At 41.7% G+C, this 16948-nt stretch overlaps 1 protein-coding gene across 1 annotated transcript in view; it reads left to right on the top strand.

Annotated features, from left to right (window-relative positions):
* The window catches only part of TONSL (tonsoku like, DNA repair protein), a 1124870-nt gene that overhangs the window by 469547 nt on the left and 638375 nt on the right, over positions 1-16948 (top strand). Inside the window, exon 12 of the mRNA XM_044066303.1 lies at positions 3662-3726. Coding sequence (XP_043922238.1) covers positions 3662-3726 — 65 coding nt within the window. The remainder of the gene's footprint in view (positions 1-3661; positions 3727-16948) is intronic.

Raw genomic sequence — 16948 nt, 5'->3', positions numbered from 1 at the left:
ACCATTCAGAATGGACCTAAAACCATTTGTAATGATATCAGTTTCTGATACATGCGTATTTAAATTCGCATCCTCCTTTGTCCCCCACCCCCCACTCCCCATAATGGTTGTACCTCTGGGGCTGCTTGTTCATCAGCCTCTCCGACCTGCGTAAGGGGTGGTATTCCAAAGGGTCCTGGTTGTTTAAAGAATGTTCATTTGTATCAAAATCATTTATTTCCACATCTTTATTACTGGTTACATAATCCCTTTTATTACCAGTTCTCCCCTCACTTCTCGCATTGTAAGTACTACCTCTGGGTATTGGGTAACTTCTTTGTTCTAAATATTCCTTCCTATCCCTTTCAAGTTTTCTTTTTTTACGATTAATAATGACAGCACATTTTTTGTCCACATATTCTCTGACATCATAGTACAATTTCTTATATTCTTCCACCGTAAAAAACATCATTAACAATTTTTTGGTTTATCACTTCTATTTGTTCATACAACTGTTCCATAATCTTTTCATTGTTTCTTACTATTGCTCTCAAAATTTCAAGACCACAATTATCAAAGATAACCAAAAGTTCCTTGTGAAAGTCCGAACCCTCATGTACATTTGGATATTTCCATACTCTGAGTCCTTTTGGTACAGTTCCCGTTTCTATACATGCTTTCAAGTATATGTTGTCAATATTTAAACTCTTTTATTTCAACATATTTTCCAATGCTTTCACATTGTCAGCATAACTCATATTATCCCTACTTTCATTAGTGTTATGTAATTCATTAACACTGCTATTAAACATTTGTAGAGGCTTTAAAAGCCAGTCATTTAAGGCTAAACTTGTACCAGTATGGAAAGAAAGTTTTGTTGGTACAGTCACCTGTATTGGGACATCCAGCGTCATTCTCGTTCCTCTCTCTCATATCTGATCCACACCTTCTCCCAGTACATTGGGTGTTCATCTGGGTTACTGTTCGTTTATTTAAAAGTATTTAAATTGCTGCTTGTGAGATACATTCATCTGTGCATCTGAGGAAGTCTGTATAGACGAAAATGTACTTGTGGATATAAGCGTTTATGTTTTACTTTGGGGAGTGCTGTCTCTGAATAAACCAGTGCGCTGTAATTCGTTGGGCTGTCTGTGCTGTATTCTTACAGTTTATGGTCTTTTCTACAGCACTTGCTTCCATTATCTGTAAGTCTGTAACAGTACCATAATAAATAAATAAATGTGACAAGAACCTCATGAGTTATAGCAGTGTACTGATATGATACCTAAGAAGGACAAAAGGAGAACCAGTGATCTCTGGCACTGTAACTTACTCCCACCTGGCAAAACCTGCTTATTGACTGATCATTCCAAATTGTTCTGCTTATGCTTTTCCACGTTTGCCTTGTTTACTGTTGAATAGGGACTGCAGTGCTCATCTCACTTGACCTATTATTGTTGGTTTATTTGTGACATTTTTTGCTTCCTGCAGCTAATCATCAACTGCTGTCAGGACTGCCTTCATCCACTAAGTTTTATACCTTTCTTTCTTTCAGTTTGTTTATCGGGGTAGAACACTGATCAAATAATGATCAAGTTTACAAGTTAGATGCTTCCTCGAGGTCTTGGGATTCCCTTGATGCCACTATCCTCAAAGGTCTCCTATTGTGATTCTTTGCAAGTGTCCAGTAGCAGGGATTCTGTCCTATCAGTTGGATTGAACAGTTGGGATTAATAGGATATCGCCTTTGTGTATTTACTATAATGATGGATCATTTAATGCACAGACATTCAGTACAACAATCCTCCCTCCCTCTTTCTCCCATCCAGATTGTTATTCTGTAAGGCCTGAAGAACATTTCAATGTATTTATACTAATATGTGTAAAAAAAAAAAAAAATGCAGTTGCTTCTTGGCAACAAACTCAATCTGATGTAGCTTCACACACTAGTGTATTATGGAAAGATAAAAATTTAAATGGTCTTTGCTAGCTTGGATCTGAAAAGTTGGACCTATCAATCTTATTGGTTGGATGTGGATGAAAGGATCCAGCATTTTGATAAGTACAAAACTACCATGTGGTAATCAAAGAGAATGGACTACTGAGAACTTCAACCAGATTTTACGAAACAGAAGTTTAATACTGTAAGCTATTAACACTGACACCTCAAAGATCTACTTTCATGGAATATGCAGTACGTAAATGTGGTGGGTGTTTTTTGTTTTGGATTTGTTATTAATTATGTTTTGAAAAAAAGCGTGTTTGTGTCTGTATGTAGTTCTAGTCTTCTTTTGTGGTCTGCAGATCCCTGTTCCCTGTCATTTCCTGTATAGCCTTTGCTTGAGAGTTGGGCGATAGAGGCAAAGTGCCAGCAGACTGCATTTGAGGAGAGGACATGGATGCTAACTTGTTGTTTTTCTGTCAGTCCAGTACTTGCACATCCACAAAAAGTTTGTGCCATGGACATTTATCTCATCGAATGCAGTCTTGACAACCAGGCTTTTCCATGATCTCCACTGGGGTAGTCATTTGTACTCTGACTCTCTTATCTCCCATTTAGTGAAGAAAGCTGTTCCTTTTGCTGCTTAATTCTCCACCATGGCTGGTTAACAGCACACAAAGTTCCCCACACCAAAGGTCCAGTTTGCTAAACCACAGAAATCCAAATAAAAAGCACCAGACCACCAGACTGATAACAGCTTCTTAAATAAAACAATAGAAACAGGCAAGTGCTTTCAGGTAAAACCCTTCATCACACAATTAACAAAGCATCAAGGTCAACATTTAAAAAACTGCAACAACCAATAGAATCTCAATAATGAACTCTCAGCCTCTTCAGGGCGGGTTTGAGAGGTACAGCACCATTCAAGCCAAGACCCTTGTCAGCCTTAGCTCAATAATCCATTTGGCTTCATTATATTCAGTCAAATTTGCAATGCTGTCTGCAGTTTTTGCTCATTATGCTGACTGCCAGACTAAGAATGTTATTTATTTAGCTCAGTGCAGGTAATGTTGCTCTTTTTATGCAGGAAAGACCAACTGTCAGTTAAAAGACAGGATTTTAAAGCATTTTTCAACAATATGTTTGGGTGATGCTCATAATGCCTTATGTCAACATATTAAAAGCAATGAAGGACATGTATTCAATTTTATGGTGTTTCAGGTTATGAAGTTGAACACTGGGGGTGGGGGGTGATATTGTAAATTTAACTGAATATAATGAAGCCAAATGGATTATTGAGCTAAGGGCTGACAAGGCTCCTGGCTTGAATGGTGTTGTACCTCTCAAACTCGACCTGAAGAGGCAGAGAGTTCATTATTGAGATTTTATTGGTTGTTGCTGTTTTTTTAAATGCTGACCTTGATGCTTTAACTGTCTGATGAAGGGTCTTACCTGAAAGTGCTTACCTGTTTGTTGTTTTATTAAAGAAGCTGTTATTTTATCAATCAGACTGGTGGTCCAGTGCTTTTTATTTGGATCACATTGGCTGGTTGTCCACATAGCAGAAAACCCGTATAACCAGACGTACAATTTGCTGTTTGTACAGCTTTATTTATTTTGTTTTAAGGAATTAGTAGTGTGCCTGTTTTACTTTTGGTCATGTGACTTGAAAGATTTTTTTTTCTTATTTACTTGCATGTTCACCAGGAATGCACTTTGATTTTTGTTTTGCTGTTCTAGATGATGAAGATGACCTTGAAGGCTATAACAAAAGTGTTCCTGGGAGGAGGGCAGGTAGCAATCGGGTAAGAAAACATTACTGTGTTTTATGTCCGAAGAATGTGATGCATTAATAAAGTACAGTGTGTACCTACCGTAAGTGTAGATGTTCAAGTGTATTCACTGTTGCAGTCATTACAATTGGGTTATCCTGCTGGCAGGCTACCCGCAGGCCTGAATTCCAAAGTCCTGGTCCGGCGTCAGTTGCTGTCGCCTCTTCCCTGATGTCAGTGCACCAGGGGTATAAAAGATGCAGCCGACGCCATTTTCTTCAGTTTTTCTTGCCCCAGATGTCAGGTGCCCCCAAAAGGGTAAACTAATTTATGCCAATAAACATGCATGCAGTAAAGTAAAACTCTACCTTCATCTACAAGCAAATACACCACATAGGTTGTATAGAATAGAGAAGTACAGATAAGGCCCAGCAAAGGAAAGGGGGATGGTGGGTGGGTAACCTGGACTGCAACAGTGAATACACTCGAACATCTACATTTATGGTAGGTACACAACTGTACTATGTTCATCATGTTTCATTGTTGCAGTCATTATAATTGGGTAGAATCCCAAAGCTAAGGTTGGGCGGCTGGGGCTAAATAGGATTAGGAGAGGCTATGAGGCCCTGCAGAACTGCAGTGGCAAAGCCTGCTTTAGATTTAGAGTAGAGAGGTAAGTGATAGTGCTTTGTAAAAGTGTGCACTGAACTCCAAGTTGCAGCCTCTAAGATGTCTTTGGTTGGTACTCCTCTGAGGAAGGCTGCTGCTCTGGTTGAATGTGGCCTAATGCCCTTAGGCACTGATTTGTCATGCTGTGAATAGCAGAAACGAATGCAGTGGCCTATTCATTTTGAAATAGTCTGCTTTGAGATAGCCTTTCCTTGTGATCCTGCAGCATATGCCACTAGAAGTTGTACAGTTTTTCTGAAAGCTTTGGTTCTGTCCAAGTAGAAGCATAGCTGCCTGTGAATGTTCAAAGAATGCAGAAGTCTCTCACCCTTATTCTGTGGGTTTGGATAAAAGGTAGGCAAATGAATTGTTTGATTCAGGGCCACACTGGACACTACCTTAGGCATAAATGTTGGGTCTGTCCTCAGAGAAACCCTGTCCTGATGGAAAATGATAAAGGGTTCCACAGCCATGAGTGCCTGTAACTCTGAGACTCGTCTTGCAGAGGTTATTGCTAGGAACAATGCTGTTTTCCAAGATAAGAATTTTATATCAGCTGTAGAGGCTTGTTCAAAAGGAGGCAGTGTGAGTTTTTCCAAGACATAATTTAGGTCCCATACAGGTATTGGTGCTCTCCTTGGGGGTCTCTTGTTTTTGGCCCCTCTGAGGTACTGCCTTAGTAATGGATGAGTGAATAGAAGTGGTTCTGTATTGTAGTGAGCTGAAATGGCAGAGGCATGAATCTTAATTGAAGAAAAGGATAGGCCTTTGTCCAGCATCTCAGTTAAATATTGTAAAATCTGAGGAATATTTGGTACAATTGTGTCAATTTCTTGTGCCTGGTTCCAAACACAGAATCTCTTCCATTTTTCTGTATAAGATTTTCTGGTGCTAGGCCTCCTGGCCTCCAAAATAATATCCATCACTGCTTTAGACAGAGGCGTGTTTTGAATGGTTACATTATCTGCCGTGCTGCCAGGTTTAATGTCTTGAGTCGGCTGTGCAGGATCTGACTGTTTTGTTGAGTCAGTAAGTGAGGAATTTGAGGCAATGTCCAGGCTGGGCATTGAGACAAGCTCATTAGGATTGGGTACCAGTGCTGGCGGGGCCAGTCTGGGGTAATCAGTATAATTTTTGGCTTCTCTTGTCTGACCTTTAGGAGTACCTTGGGGAGGAGAGGCAGTGGGGGAAAGGCATATACTGTTACGTTTTTCCAGCTGAAAGATAGAGCGTCCACTTTCCATGCTAGCTTGTGATGAGTCCTTGTGCAGAATTTCTGCAGTTGGCAGTTGTGAGGCGAGGCAAAGAGGTCTATGTCCGGGCATCCCCATTTCCTTATTATCATGTTGAAGACTTGTGGATCCAATTTCCACTCATGGAAATCCATTAGGTTACTGCTTAGTTCATCTGCCAGAGAATTTATACTTCCTGGCAGGTATTGTGCTTGCAGATGTACTAGATAAGTCAATGCTGTGTCCCACAAAGTCATGGCTAGTCTGCAGAGGGGTTAGGAATGTGTGCCTCCCTGCTTGTTTATGTACCACATGACTGTAGTATTGCCCGTCTTTATCAATAGTTGTCCTGGATGAAGTAGATCATTGAAGGCTGTCAGGCATTTTGAACAGCTAGCATGTCTTTTTGATTGATATGTAGATGCATTTGGCTTGTGCGCCATGTGCCCTGAATCTTCCTGCCATATGGGCCCCCCAGGCATAATCTGATGCATCTGTTGTTAATGTCTGCCTGGCTGTGGGTAAAGTGAAAGGCTGTAACTTGTGGTGACAGGCCTCTGCTCACCATCGAAACTCCTGTTGCAGGCAGGGAATGAGGGTAATTATTGTTTCCAGGCTGTGGCAATGTTGAGTCCAAACACTTTTTAGATACCATTGTAGTTTCCTCATATGCAGTCTTGGATATGGACTTAGCAGTATGCAGGATGCTATGAAGCCCAAAGCCTGCAGAATTTTTCTTGCAGATAACTGGGTCTTTGTTGCCAACATTTTGAAATAAGTAGTCAGTTGTCTTTGTTTGTCTGGCGTGAGGCAAACCATCTGGGCAGTTGTATTTAAGCTTGCATCCAGGAATATTATCTCTTGTGAAGGTACTAGTTTTGATTTCTTTTCGTTTACTGTGTACCCTAGGCATGTTAGTAATCTTTTTACAAACGCCAAATGCTGTAGTAGAATGTCTTTGTTCTCTGCTTGAATAAGGCAATCGTCCAAGTAAGGATAAATTTGTATTCCTCTTTGTCTGCAAAATGCAATTACTGGTGCCAGGCATTTTGTGAAGACCCTGGGCGCAGTAGATACGCCAAAGGGCAGTGCAGAGAATTGGTAGTGCATTGAGCCAGCTATAAATCTTTGGTATCTTCTGCATGAATGTCTGATTGGGACATGCAGGTATGCCTCTTTTAGGTCTAAAGTAACAAGCCATGCTTTCTTGCCCAACATGGGCAGAAGCTGCTGCAGAGTCAACATTTTGAATTTCGGAATATCCAGAAATGTGTTTAGAATAGACAGGTCCAGTATTGGTCTCCATGCATTGTCCTTTCTGGGCACCAAGAAGAGTCTTGAATAAAATCCTTGTCCCTGCTCTTGCTGTGGCACTCGTTGAATGGCCCTCATGTCCATGAGGGATGAAACTTGTTTTTGAGTCTCTGCCTATTGATTGTGTGGCAGGTCTGGCATTCCGTTTGCCCTTGGCAGGGTGTGAAAATGGAACCCGTAGCCTTGAGAAACTATATTCTGGACCCATTTGTCCTGGGTGATCATGTGCCAATTTTGTGAAAAAAATGCCCGTTTTCCCCCTAAACGGGCTGCCAAAAGATAAGTGCTCGGTGCTGGCAGGGGAAAGTCATTGAGACTGTTTCCTGTATGGCTGTGATTTATCTTCTCCACTTTTGGAGGTAGAAGCACACCATTGTTTAGACCTGTATGAGCCCTGGGGCTGGGATCTGCCTCTGGGCCATCTGTATCTGCCTCTTTGTGGCCTGTCTGACACTGGAAAGGACAAATTCTTTGCAGGCCAGTTTCTGCGAAATCTGGGAGGTTGTACCTGTAAGAAATCCTTGACTGTTTGCATAGATTTAGCTTTGTCCTTCATTTTCTTCAACACCTCTTCTGCTTTAACACCAAACAAGGTATCATGCTGTAATGGAGCATCTAATAATTTTGCTTTAACATGATCAGGCAGATTCTGTTCCTTTAACCAAGCATGCCTCCTAATGACAGAACTCATAACAGCGGCCCTGCAGGAGGCCTCCAGAGAATCAAAACCACATTGCAAAGTATGCTTTCCCACTTGTTCAGCTGCATGCAATAAATCATGCATTTCTTTGTTTTCTGCACATTCAGAATTTGTCAACATTTTCTGTTTTAGTAGTGACATAAGATATTGTTGATATTTAAGCATATGAAACTGACAATTTAAGGCCCTTACAGCCAAAGTAGCAGAAGTGTAAATCTTTTCCCCCCATCTGTCCAGGGCCCTTGAATCCCTATCAGAGGGAATAGGATTTTTTGCAGTGGACGCCTTGACTCCTTTGGGACCCTGAGAAATAGTTTCTGGGTCAGCAGCAGGGTTTCTATAAAGAAATTTATGTAAATCAGGAACCCTGTAGTATCTGTCTGGATTAACAGAAGCTGGAGGTAAAGAGTTAGGAGTGAGACTGGACTGTAAAAATACATCATCTACAATGTCTAAAACAGGAGGAATAGCAAGGGGCCTGTGCTGTGGTAGTAAAAGAACATCTCTGAGCCTTTTCTTAGATTCTGAGTAATCTTGGCTTTCCCAGTGAAAATGCTCCCTCATAGTATGCAGGGTCTCCCCAAAGGAATAATCTTCAGGAGGAGTGACTGAAGGGATAGGTTCTTCAACATCAGAATCCTCGTAAGGGGGAAGAGAGTATCCCTGTTCAGAAGAGGAATCAGAGGGAATGGAAACTTGATCTGAAGATTCATATTCTGTCTCTTGCCTAGGCCTCTTATCAGGAGGGGGATGGGAACCCCTGATCAAAGTAATTAGGTCTTCGGCCATTTTAAGCATCTTTTTTTAGGCATGGAGACCTGTCCTGGTGAATGTTGTACTTGTTTCTTTGTCTTTAGAGGTGCTTTAGTCTTTGCCTTTGAAGCTGAAGTTGTTTTTACATATAACTGTGTAGGCCTGAAAACACCCTCAGAAGCCGATGCCTGCTCATCGGCTCCGGACCCATCTGAGGGAATAGTTTCCGAGGGTCCAATACCTTGAGTTTCCAGCGGCCTAGCCGGCTCCACGTGGGAGTTGGAAGTGGCCTGTGGCTCTGAGGTAGCGGGCGTCAGGGGCTGCGAAAGCGCCTCACTGAGAACTGGTGACTGGCTTAGCTGAAGCCTCGTCGTCGGTTTTGGACCTCGGATGCCTGTCCTTTTCTTTGCGCTTTTTATAAATTCCGGTAGTCGGCTGTTCCGATGGCATTATATAATTAAATCTTCTGCCAAAATAATGAAATGCAAAATCGTACCGACGCTTAATAGTGCGTTGGTTAAATCTAGCACAAAACCGTCAACTAGCAATGTCGTGGTCAGGGCCTAGGCAAGGAATACAGTAAGAATGAAAATCCTTATGAGGTATTTGCTTCCTACAAGAAATACAATTATTAACTTTTTCTGACGTCGGTCTGGAGCAAGAAAAAAGTTTCCCCAATGGGATACTTAGCTTTAATGAAGACTTCAGATCTGAAATTCAAACTTGAAAATCTCAGGAGTCGGCCGACCGGCACTTGCGAACTGCTTTTGCTTCGGGCATCGCGTGGCAATAAAGACTGGAGAAAATGGCGTCGGCTGCATCTTTTATACCCCTGGCGCACTGACGTCAGGGAGGAGGCGACAGCAACCGATGCCGGACCAGGACTTTGGAATTCAGGCCGACTGCGGGTAGCCTGCCAGCAGGATAACCCAATTGTAATGACTGCAACAGTGAAACATGATGAACATCTAGATGGAAAGTTTGTTAAATTTCAGTTTTTGTACCTTAAGTCAATATAAATTCAAATAAGCTACTATTTTAAGACTGTTTTTATTTGTGTTCCTAATTCTTGTTTGAGTGACTTGCTTAAGCACACTGAACTAGATAGATTATAAAGAATTTTTAACTTAGCAATGAGATTGTATGATGTCAGAGTAGGTTATAATACTCAAGAGTTTATGGAAAAGGGTAATACATGATGGAGTTTGTGGGTTTCCCACTTCACACACATGGTTTGTGTTTGTCTTGTTTGATAAGCTACTTCAGATGGTTTCATTTAAATGGGCTTTTATTTCACAGACCATGTGTTTTAGAACCACTCTGTCAGACTTAACATTCAGTTTCTGTTTGCTGCATTAATTGTGAAGCTGCTATTGGCTACCACAGAGGCTGGAGGCAAGTTTAGAAAAGAGCTACCGATTAGTCTGTAGAATTCTCATGCCCCATGGTTTGACCTTGCAAATGGTAAGGGTTGTCGGTCTGAATAGCTTACATGATAGTACAGTAGACTGTAAATGGATCTGGCACAGAAACATTGGTAAAGCAGCCATTTTCATGTAAATTAACCTAGTCTGTCCATGTTCTAGTTAATGGCTAACCAACTATGCTTTTTTTCCCCTTTAGCAGTATACTTCTTGCCATCCTGTTAGGTGCTAGTTTATGATTGTCTTATGAATTACTGCATTTCTTTACTATTTCTAGTAAAATGGCCTTCCCAAGAAAATTAATATAGTGCTGCTGCTACCTTCTAAATCAATGAAAATAACTCTGTCAGCCCATGAGCTTTAGCCTCTGTTGCATTCATCTTTTCTTCTTTTTATTGTCAGGATAAGACCCACTATGTTCAAATAGCTGTCTTAAACATGTCAAGTGAGCACTGGTCTTTTCCTGAGTTGTGCTGTTCATAGGTTCATAGAGTAGTACTAGACTAACTGACCTTGTGTTCCATTTTAAGCCTAGCCAGTTACTACATGTGAGAATCAAACCGTGCACTTTGTGTCTGTAAGGTAAACACCTTAACCATTATGCCATCCTCCCCACTCCATTGTTCTTGTTTTTCTGAATTTTCAGAAAGATGATTACCTTTTTGCTCTTTCATTCTTTTGACAACCATAGACATTTCTAGATCATCTCCCTGTCCCTTCCTTTTCACAGTGGTATGTATTGCTCAGGGCTTTACTTGTGTATTATTGGACAAACAGTGAAGTTTGTGAAGAAATTAGTTTAACAGTGCTTCACCAGAACTCTGGTGACTAAACAGAGGAAGTCACACTGTTGAAGGCTGATATACCAGTAATGTTTATTACTATCCCTTGTCATATTCCACTTATTTATATTTTTTATTTACTTCATTTGTTATTCTTCCATGTTATATCCTATTTTATGTCTTATAACTTTGTTTAAACTTTTTTGTTGCTACATATAAGCACTGATGTGCTTTTACATGAATCTGTGTTAGCATCCTACATAACTTTGAAAAAGTCCCAGTGTAGCTCAGTCATCTTGTAAGCTATCTTGAAAGATTTCATGTGCTGAGAGCAACATTTTTGTGTTCTTGTGCTATTTACAGCTGTAGCTCTGCTCGAGACGTGTTTGTTTATTTTTGTTTATATCTATCTATATACACACACACACACACACACACACACACACACACACTGCAGTACTAATAAAACTCAGCACCACACCACTACAGTAATCAACAGCAGCTTATCTTTATTGTAGCCAACCCCTTTACAACAAACCAGGTTTCATTCCTCAAAAAGGTGCACTGAAGAAGTTTGCTTTTTTTAAAGAAACTTGGTTTACTGTAATGGGGTTGACTACCATTGATTCCTACAGCTGTGTGGTGCTATGCTTTGTTAGACTGTCGTATTTACACCGGCACCGTTATTTGCAGTTCTGGGTGTTGTGGTTTAGATCATTTTGTGTGTGTGTATGTATGTATGTATGTATATATATATATATATATATATATATATATATATATATATATATATATATATATATATATGTGTGTATATATATATATATATATATATATATATATATATATATATATATATATATATATATATATATGTATATATATATATGGGACTAGGACACATGCTCGACTAGCATATGTCCGAATCACAAAACATTGAACACACATACAGCGCTTAACATCGAAAAGCTTCTGTGTATGTGTAGTTCAAAAAATCTACATTTCTGCAGGCTTTGCCCCTGCACCCCTCACACCCCTCCTACTTTATTATTCTCACTCCGAGATCACACTACAGTGGGGAAAAGGGAATTTTCCCTTACCCGCACTGTAGTCCGATCTATGAAACAGGCACACATACATGGAAGCGCTTGTCGATGTTGAGCGCTTTTGTGTATGTGTGTTCGATGTTTTGTGATTCGGACGTATGCTAGTCGAGCATGTGTCCGGATCCCATATATATATATATATATATATATATATATATATATATATATATATATATATATATATATATAGATATATATATATATATAGATATATATCTGTGTGTGTGGATATATATATATATATATATATATATATATATATATATATATATATATATCTTTACGGAGAGCGTGCGTGTTTGTGTATATAGAAACATGTTCACTGCAGTATGGAGAGAAAAGCATTTCCCCAGATGATTAGAAAATAAGCATTCTCGTGCCATTGTACAAGAAAAAAAGGGGACATTCAGAAGTGTGGGCAATGTGGCTGTATCAGACTCCTGTCACACTGCATGAAAGCTCTGGGGAAGGTGATTGACAAAAGAATACGCAAAGTAGTAGAACGTAAGATGGGAGATGAACATTTCAGATTCAGATCAGGACGTGGCACAATTGACCCAATGTTTGCAGTGAGGCAGGAGTTGATACTTGAGAAGAAGCTGTGGATGAGGAATAAGTTCTAGGCTTGGTGAAAGCATATGCCAAGGTCCCAAGAAAGCTGATTTGGGAACTGCTGCAATGGTTTGATATCCCAGAAATATCCGCAAAATTATAGCAGGCTATGTTCAAGGACCCAGTCACACAAGTTTGAACAGTTTTTGGACTCAAAGAAGGATTCCCATTGAGAGTGGGCATGCTTCAGTTTTCATCTCTGAGCCCACTGCTTTTCATATTGGAGATGGACTGAATTAGCAAACATGTCTTTGGGACAGATCAACAAAGCTGTTGTTTGCAAACAATATGACATTACAGGCAGACTCTGAACAAGAACTTCAGCAAATGATGGGGGAATGGAACTGAAAACTGAAGGCACACTGGATGAAACTTAGTACGGATAAGACTGTTGTAATGACAGCAAATGGGGGAAATCAGAAGAAGCTGAAATTTTAGACAGAAGGGAAAATAATAGTACAGGTAAACCGCTTCAAGTATCTGGAACAGTAGTTAAGAAGAAAACTCTGGATTCAAAACTATAATCAGAGGGGCTGCAGTCAGCTGCACAAGATGTCAAGTGCAGTGTGTGACAGAAAAATTCCAAAGAAGCTAAAATGTAGTGTGTACAATACTGTGATGTGACCAATGCTACTGTATGGTACAGAAGCCTGGGCAGTGAAGGCAGGGCAAATGAGGAAGCTAGAGATGATGGAGATGAAGTGCCTGATGGGTGGTAGGATGTAAAGAAATGAGGACAACTAAGCAGAAGCCCAAGTAGCTCCAGTTGCAGAGAAGGTCAAAAATGACAAATTACATTGGTTCATGCAGGAAAGCAGAAGATAATTGATGACTGTTTGGGAGGGATAAGAAGACGACGAGAGGAAATGAGGGCATCCAGCAAAGATTTAGATAGATTGAGTGACAGAAGACCTGCAGCAGGCATAACTTTCGAGGATGGTTGGAGAGTAGCATTGAGTTGAGAGAGAGAGAGATGGAGACAGTCGACATGACACCCTAACCCTATGTAGAAAATGGGGAGTTGAATATGCTATATATAAATATAATATACACAAAGTATATGCATGTATCTAATATCTATTTTTATTTATATATATACATATATATATATATATATATATATATATATATATACATATACATATATATATATGTACCTAACTGAATGTACTCGTAATGACTTAAAACGTAAAGGTCACGGGCATTTACGAGCTATGTATCTGAAACGGTGACATGTCCTTAAGAGGTCATTTATGTATGTCCCATGGGTCTCCACTACAGAAGGTTTAAGGTACTACACAGTAAAGACTCTAGCTGGGTCTGTCTTGCAGTCTTCAGTGAATGGTTTGCCTTTTTGACCTTTTTACCTTTTGAGTTTGATGTTTCTACAATATGACTTTATTGAAACCTATCAAAACATAATTCATTGAACAAAGGAATGAAGAAACATGAACCTTGCAAGACCCATGTTAAAGCCCACTTTATAGTATGTGGATTGTAATTCAACACATTGATGTCAGTAATCTCTGCAGTGGAGAAAGCATAGATATATGTAGAGAAAGAGGTAGGTGTGTGCGTGTGTGTTTTTTTTTTTGTATGTATGTATACATGTCTGTATACTGTGTATATACATACATACACACACACACAGTGATGAATCTAGTTTAGTTATTTATTTGTCTTTGCTTACCGAGATGGTCCAACTAGGTAATACCCATATTCAGCAGAGGCCCAGGGAGAAAAGTTCAGTTTGTTTGCATTGCATTATACTTGGTTCCAGTTAAACACAGAGTAGTTACAGTTTTACTTACATTTATACACTTACAGTAGTTACATTCATACATTCTAAGATTTTACAGAGGTAGAAGTTACTAAAGAGAAAGCCCATGTGCAACTTAGTGAATTGTAGAGCAGCAGGTATGTGTAAAAATTGATGTGAGAGTGTTCAATCTCGCCTTTGTTCTTACACATGGGTTCGGAGCCGATCCTCGGCTCCGTGCCGGCCGCATGCAAGCTCTGCATCGAGAAGAAGCTCAAGATCACCTAATACCCACAATCCCCTTCTGCCTTTACCTCAGATCTAGTTTGCCACTGCAGCGTTCGCATCACTGGGTCGAGCTCGAGCACCTCAGATAAGAATTAGAATTTTATTCTTACTTTTCTCTGGTTCTTTAGTGTTTAAAAGTCTTTAAAATTGTTTTTGTGTGAGTGTGGTTAACTACAGGGAAATCTCGGTTCCATTAAGTTGTAAAACTTAGTCAGGGTTTTCCTTGGGGCCTACTCTCTTTGGATTCGACATCTGGATTGACTATTTACTGGATTGACAAACTTTACCGGACTTGACTGTTTTTCTACTGGATTTTACAATACTCCTTACTTTGACATGTCTGAAAAGACCAAATCAGGTTTTAAACGTTGTCAGTGTGGCCAAAAAATGTCAGTTACTGACAACCATGTTTCCTGTGTCTACTGTCTTGGCCCTCTCCACTTGCAAGAAGACTGTTCTATTTGTCATTCTTTCAGTGGGAGGGTCATGACAGATAGGCGCAGGAAATTAATGGACAGGGGTTTATTAAAACCTTCCTTTCAGGAGGCTTTGGATGCTTCTGACCAGGCATCCAAGTCGTCGAAGGAATCGAAGACGTCGGAGCCCAAGTCATCGGCTCCGAGCTCTTCAAGTAAAGTTGTATCACCGGTTCCACAGACTTCGGGGCCGAGTGTTCAACTTTTGGCAGTTTCCGAGCCCCGAGTCTTGGAACCGGTGACGGAGCTCCCTCCATCGACTCTGTTGAGGTCGGCTCCGTCTTCGATCCCTTCGAGTCGTTCTTCCAGACCCCTCTCCGACACCGATGTAGACCGCGTGGTGCAGAAGTTAATGGAGAATACGGCCTTATCCAAGCTCATCTCGGTCTCCTCTCAATTGGTGTCGAGACTTAAAGGCCTTCCATTATCTCCATCTGTTCCTCCTCCGAGACCTGTCCAGTCTTCGGAGCCGGAAGAAGCTGAGCTACTGATTGTGGAGCCCTCGGTGCCAGAACCGTCCTTTTCTCGGTCGGCTCCGTTCACCTCGACTCCGTCCGACCCGGTACCGGAGTCTCGGAGCCGAAGATCCATCCTTGGTTCCGGGACGGAGAGTCGGACCGATTTTTCGGTTCCGACGCTCCCTCTCGGGGCCTCGGCGCGGATCGACTCTGTTCCGTCCTCGGGATCGGTGCCTTCGGTTCCTGTTTCGGGGATTCTTCCCATTTCTTCGGATCCGGGAGATACCTCGACTCAGGACCCGGGGGCCTTCGACCTCATGAGGAAGGTGTTGTCTACCCAGACAACCACATCAGTAGAAACAGCTTCTCCTCCCCATAAAGGACCGTTATCCTCCTCTGCACCCACGGCTACATCCAAGCGTCGAGCACCAGTGTCTCAGCCACCCCTGGAGGGTGCCCCCTCTTCCTCGGAGGCTTCTTCGGATGCTCCCCACGAAGAAGTCCCTAGGAAAAGATTGTGTAAGAGGAGACACTTAGATTCTCCACAAGAATCTTTGACATCCGATACTGACTTGGATGAGTCAGAAGGGTCCCCTAAGTCACCTACAGAAGATGTCTCCTTTTCTGACATCTTGGAGATCCTAAAACAGAGAGGTGACTGGCAGGCCCTCCCCCCTTCTGAGGATGAGTCAGTCTTGCTGAAGGCATTTGGTGCTCGCCCTTCCTCCTCCTGGGTCACTCCGCCCTTCGATGAGTTAATGGAGTTGATTGCTCAAGGGCGTGGGAGACACCTGACACGGTGGAACCAGTCCCTAGGAAGCCTAATAAGTACATCACTGCACCCCAGGACAAGGCTTACCTCACTAAAGGAGTTCCAGTAGATGCCATGGTGGTGGCAGCGGCCACGAAAAAGGAGATGTCGGAGTCTTCCTCATCTGTCCATCTGCCTAACAGAGATTCTAGGACTATGGACAGATACGGGAAGCGCATTTTTAGTTCAGCGGCTTTTTCTATGCGTTCCCTGAACTATTTGACTCATTTTACACGCTTACAGAGGGATCTAGTCAAAGAGTTGGGAGATACCCTCCAGGGTACTACAGATGCTGCTGTCTCAGAGAAGGTTTTGGCACATCTAAATACCCTTACATCCATTGTTAACTCATCCATGAGGCTGATATATGCAGCCGAAGGATCGAGTAGGGCAGCGGCTTCAGCGATTGCTCTTCGTAGACAATCCTGGATGCGCTTATGTTCGTTTGCGGAAGCCTTCAAGTCTTCCTTTACTAACGCCCCATTTGATGGTGCCACACTTTTTGGTCCTAAAGTAAAGGAGACCCTTACCCGGTGTGAACAGGAGGGAAAGACTCTGTCTGCTGTCGGAGTCCGTTTTTCCACCCCTTCCAGACCGTACCCCAAAGGGCAACGTGGTGGAAAAATGTGGTTTCGAAAACCCCAAGGATCTTTCCCAAGCACACAGGGTGATGCCCCCTCTAGAGGCAATGGAGGGGGCAGAGGTGGAAGACGCCGCCCGGGTGGCAGAGGGGGTCCGCAAAACCAAGGTGACAGGGATACCCCCCCTGGTAAACCTTTTCAGCACTCCTGAGAGGAGGCCCGACTGTCCTGCTCTGGAGGCAGTCGGGGGTCGCTTAGCTTTATACCCTCAGGCCTGGCTAAACATTACT

The sequence above is a fragment of the Protopterus annectens genome, chromosome 3.part1 (genome assembly GCF_019279795.1).
Source record: "Protopterus annectens isolate FY-2018-M chromosome 3.part1, PAN1.0, whole genome shotgun sequence".
Lineage (NCBI taxonomy): Eukaryota > Metazoa > Chordata > Ceratodontiformes > Protopteridae > Protopterus > Protopterus annectens.
This window is presented reverse-complemented; position numbering and strand designations above follow the sequence as displayed.